The 4,657-nt window shown below is 44.7% G+C and overlaps 2 protein-coding genes across 2 annotated transcripts; both read left to right on the top strand.

Moving 5' to 3' along the window:
- Positions 1 to 381: 381 nt before the first annotated feature.
- LOC118333780 (protein Wnt-8a-like) lies at positions 382 to 2,414 on the top strand. The gene is made up of 6 exons (XM_035669567.1): positions 382 to 452; positions 565 to 598; positions 764 to 902; positions 1,281 to 1,406; positions 1,518 to 1,660; positions 1,848 to 2,414. The coding sequence occupies exons 1-6, from the start codon at positions 382 to 384 to the stop codon at positions 2,412 to 2,414; spliced, it is 1,080 nt and encodes a 359-aa protein (XP_035525460.1).
- Positions 2,415 to 3,014: 600 nt separating this feature from the next.
- On the top strand, positions 3,015 to 4,657 carry LOC118333755 (protein Wnt-8-like). The gene is made up of 6 exons (XM_035669534.1): positions 3,015 to 3,082; positions 3,170 to 3,203; positions 3,294 to 3,423; positions 3,638 to 3,763; positions 3,865 to 4,007; positions 4,100 to 4,657. The coding sequence occupies exons 1-6, from the start codon at positions 3,015 to 3,017 to the stop codon at positions 4,655 to 4,657; spliced, it is 1,059 nt and encodes a 352-aa protein (XP_035525427.1).

The raw sequence follows: 4,657 nt of genomic DNA, 5'->3' as shown, positions 1-4,657 counted from the left end.
TATTATACATTAAGTAACAATCTTCATATGGGTTGATATATACTAAATTTGCTTCAATTCGTGGGAAAAGTGTATAGGAACTAAAGCCTGGGAACGACAGGTGAATGAATGAGGGGCTGTTTAACTGTCTGCGTCACTTCTTTGAAGTGCACTTATGCACCGACGGCTCCTATTTGTCTATGGGAGGCGGCAATCAATGCCGTCGTTCATGCATTTTCACAGTGAAACGTTACCTGCAGGACAAATCTGTCAATCAAAGGGGGCAAGACCATATAAATATCATCAGCGTAGACTCTGGCTACAACCTCAGTTGCCTTCTTCTCTCTTGGCATTCACATCTGTGATACAACAATACAGGCCTCCCTGTGGAATACAGCAGTTATGGGACCTTTGAATTTCCTTCTAGCCATGGTTCTGTCCACGTCCTATCATGATCAGTTTGCATCAGCTTGGTATGTCGCTTAATTTTGGAAAAATTCTTTTAAAAATTCTACAGTGTAATGTCTGATTGCTCGTGGTATAGTGACTTGTTATTAACGTGGCTGTCTTGTTTTCTTTCTACAGGACGGTGAATAATTTCCTCATGACTGGACCTAAGGTAAATACATTTTTGTCTCTATCTATCTGGGCACGTATTGTGCGTAAAACCTCTTTTGAGGTATCCAAATCAAATATATTAGCTGATTTCTTAATGGACTTTGCAACCTTTACTTGTTGGCTAAATGGAATAGTGACTAACAATGCCCTTTTCTTTTCTCCCAAGGCTTTTCTGACATATGCAAGCAGTGTGCAAATGGGTGCACAAAGTGGAATACATGAGTGTAAACACCAGTTTGCGTGGGAGAGGTGGAACTGCCCAGAAAACACGCTCCAATTATCCACACACAATGGCCTTCGAAGTGGTAAGAAATTTGCAATAATATATGTGTGTATAGGTATGACATGCAGCAATGGGGTTGTGTGGTAGTGAGTTAAATTTCAGCAACTGTCAACTTTACTGAAGCGCAAAGTTAATCATCAACGCAGAGAGGACGAATGTGTGCCCTCTGACTTCCATGGAGACGAGACATAAACATAAACTTAAATTCCTTGCTGGAACCAAACTGATAAAACACCCAATATGCCCATGCAACATTGTTTCCCTTTAATTCTAATGCCTTTACGCACGGCTTACGCGCCTTTTACGCAGAGCATTTGATTGCAGCCACTGCGCATTTGTGGTACCATATTGTATTGCAAAGTATAACATTGTGGTTTACTTTCTTTCTCACTTATTATAGCCACAAGGGAGACGTCTTTTGTCCATGCCATCAGTGCGGCCGGAGTGATGTACACGCTTACCAAGAACTGTAGTATGGGAGACTTTGACAACTGCGGCTGCGATGACTCCAGAATTGGACAGACAGGTACATTTCTATTCTATTCTATGAGTGGCCTATTTACAATTAGACTGAACTGCGTGAGATGGACCTTTTATATTTCGAGTTGAATAACAATGTGCATTTTTGAATCCTCAGGTGGTAGAGGATGGATTTGGGGAGGCTGCAGTGATAACGTGGCGTTTGGAGAGAAGATCTCTAAACAGTTTGTGGACGCGCTCGAGGGTGGGCAGGATTCGCGCGCAGCAGTCAACCTGCACAACAACGAGGCGGGTAGACTGGTAAGATATGATTTCATTATTACTGGAGTCACTCAAGTTTGTTATCACTATTTATGGGCTGTGGTCTCAAAATCAGACATGTAACAATAACCCAGGTCAGCGGAAGAAATGGGGTGTTTTGGAGTGAAAAATAGTCGTGCAGGGTTTATGTTTTCATTTTCAACTAACACTCTCATTATCTTGGCAGGCAATCAAAGCTACCATGAGGAAAGCCTGCAAGTGTCACGGAGTGTCTGGGAGCTGCACCATCCAAACCTGCTGGATGCAGCTGGCCGACTTCAGAGAAGTAGGCAACTACCTGAAGATGAAGCACGACCATGCGAAGAAACTGGAGATGGACAAGAAGCCTGCGAGGGCTGGGAACAGCGCAGACAACAGAGGAGCTATTGCGCACACCTTTCGGAGCATTGCCCGGACGGAACTCATTTACCTGGAGGATTCCCCGGATTACTGCCTCAAGAACCAGAGCCTGGGATTCCAGGGCACAGAAGGGCGGGAGTGTCTGAAGGGTGACAAGAATATGTCCCAGTGGGAGAGAAGGAGCTGCCGCAGGCTGTGCTATGAATGCGGCCTCCGAGTGGTGGAGAAGCGCATTGAGGTTGTCAGCAGCTGCAACTGCAAGTTTCACTGGTGCTGCACAGTGAAGTGTGAGAAATGCACGCAAGTTGTTACTAAATATTACTGTGCACGTAAAGAAGGTGGAAGAAAACCACATAATAAAACGAAGCGCAGGCACCGTGCGCGCAATAACTAATTACCACATGTTGCATTGAACCAGTATCATCATTATGGACTGTATCATTGTGTATTACAAGAATGCCATTTTCATATTTAACTATTACACATACACACACCTTTTAATGCACTTTAGCTCATTGATTTGATTCTGTATATACATCAATTTATGATTTTTTTAGGACCAACCTCTCTATGCATGCTCATTCGTTTATGTTGGTGTTTAGGGGATAATTGGCCGTATTTGTTGGGTTTGTCTTCTGTGAAGTCTGAAAATTGTCTAATATTTTATATTATGTATTTTAATTGAAAATGTCACCTAATAAATATTTTTCTACAATATGGATGACTCGATCTGATCTGTCAGTGGCAAATAATTGCTTTATTTGTATATTGGTACCCTGGTGTCACAGCCTTGGGGAAGAAAATCAAACTGTCGCCTATGCCATCCTTTGATGTGCGCATATAGGCGTTTCCTGGACCCGTCAACCAATCAGGTTTCTCGGACCCCGGGTACAAAGAACAAGAGTTCCATCTGTTCTTCACTCAAATAAAAGAGAAAGTTGCAGCACACAGGGTCAAAATAACTAGATCTCAATTTTGAGGGCTAACACTGTAGATGAAAATGATGCATTCATTATTTTGGCTCCTGCCTCTTTTATACAAAATGTGTCCGGGACATGCATGGTAAGAGACTATCTACACTGTCTATGCTTTTTCTATATGTGAACACTTAAGAGGAATTGATCTCATTCTCCTCTATTTTCCTCTCAGGGTGGCGAGTAACTTTCTTATGACGGGACCCAAGGTAAATAGTAAATACTTGATTGGATCACTCCGAGAAGTTAAGTTTTAGAAATGTGAATAAGGTCAAAAAATAAATTGCCTCTTCCCGCAGGCCTACCTCACCCATGCAAGAAGCGTGCAGGTGGGCGCACAAAGTGGGATAGAGGAGTGCAAACACCAGTTTGCGTGGGACAGATGGAACTGTCCCGAAAGTGCAACCCAGCTCAAAGGACTAAAACGCGGTAGGTTGAGATCGTAAACAGATTACAGTTCTTTCATTGTGTTCTGTATGCAGGTCCAAAAATGCTGAAGAATAAACAAATGTATGCGTAAAAGGCGTAAATACCATAGTACTGTTTATCTATACCCATTCGTTTGTATTGTATTTATTATTATTATTGTTTGAATATGCATATGCGCTATAAAACGTGATTTCCCATTTCCTCCCACTGACAGCCACCAGAGAGACTTCTTTCGTGCACGCCATCAGTTCAGCGGGAGTCATGTACACTCTGACCAGGAACTGTAGTCTGGGAGACCTTGACAACTGCGGCTGCGATGTCTCCAACAACGGAAAAATTGGTGAGGTTCCCAGCAAAAAACGTATATCACTCTGAATAAAATATTGTGGCCTGTTGTGGTTGTAAACCGTATGTCTATTTATTTTAATTTTTTGTGCGCAGGCGGCCGTGGCTGGTTGTGGGGTGGCTGCAGTGAGAACGTGGATTTCGGGGAGAGGATTTCCAAACAATACGTGGATGCGCAGGAGACGGGTCAGGACTCCAGGGCTGCTGTCAACCTGCATAATAACGCAGCTGGTCGTCTGGTAAGTTATGTTCACATTACACGCATTTATCTGATATTGCATAGTTTTAAGTCGTTGGCAGTGATGAACTTTCCCCGCATGGTTTCCAACAGGCTGTAAAGGCAACGATGAGGCGCATCTGTAGATGCCATGGCATGTCTGAGAGCTGCAGTGTCCAAACCTGCTGGACTCAGCTGTCAGATTTCAGAGAAATCGGCAACTACTTGAAGATCAAGCACAGTCAAGCCCAAAAACTGGACATCGACAAAAAGCGCCTGCGGGCTGGCAACAGCGCGGACAACCGAGGTGCCATCGTGGATGCGTTCGGCAGCATCGAGCCGACAGAGCTCATCTACCTGGAGGACTCCCCGGACTACTGCAGGAGGAACACCAGCTTGGGGCTGTACGGCACTGAGGGCCGGGAGTGTGTGCAGCACGGAGAGGGTTTAACCCAGTGGGAGAGGCGCAGCTGCCGCAGGTTGTGCCATGAATGCGGCCTGAAGGTGGAAGAGAGGCGCACGGAGGTAGTGAGCAGCTGCAACTGCAAATTCCACTGGTGCTGCACAGTGAACTGCGACGACTGCTCTCAGGTTATAGTGAAACATGTTTGCGCCAGGAGGGAAGGTGCTGATGGGAACGGCTTTAGACGGAGATACCGGGGACTTAAATGA

The sequence above is a fragment of the Morone saxatilis genome, unplaced genomic scaffold, assembly GCF_004916995.1.
Source record: "Morone saxatilis isolate NCDOM2014 unplaced genomic scaffold, NCSU_SB_2.0 Contig22, whole genome shotgun sequence".
NCBI classification, from domain to species: domain Eukaryota; kingdom Metazoa; phylum Chordata; class Actinopteri; family Moronidae; genus Morone; species Morone saxatilis.
Note: the sequence above shows the minus strand (reverse complement) of the source record. Positions and strands in the feature narration are given on the sequence as shown.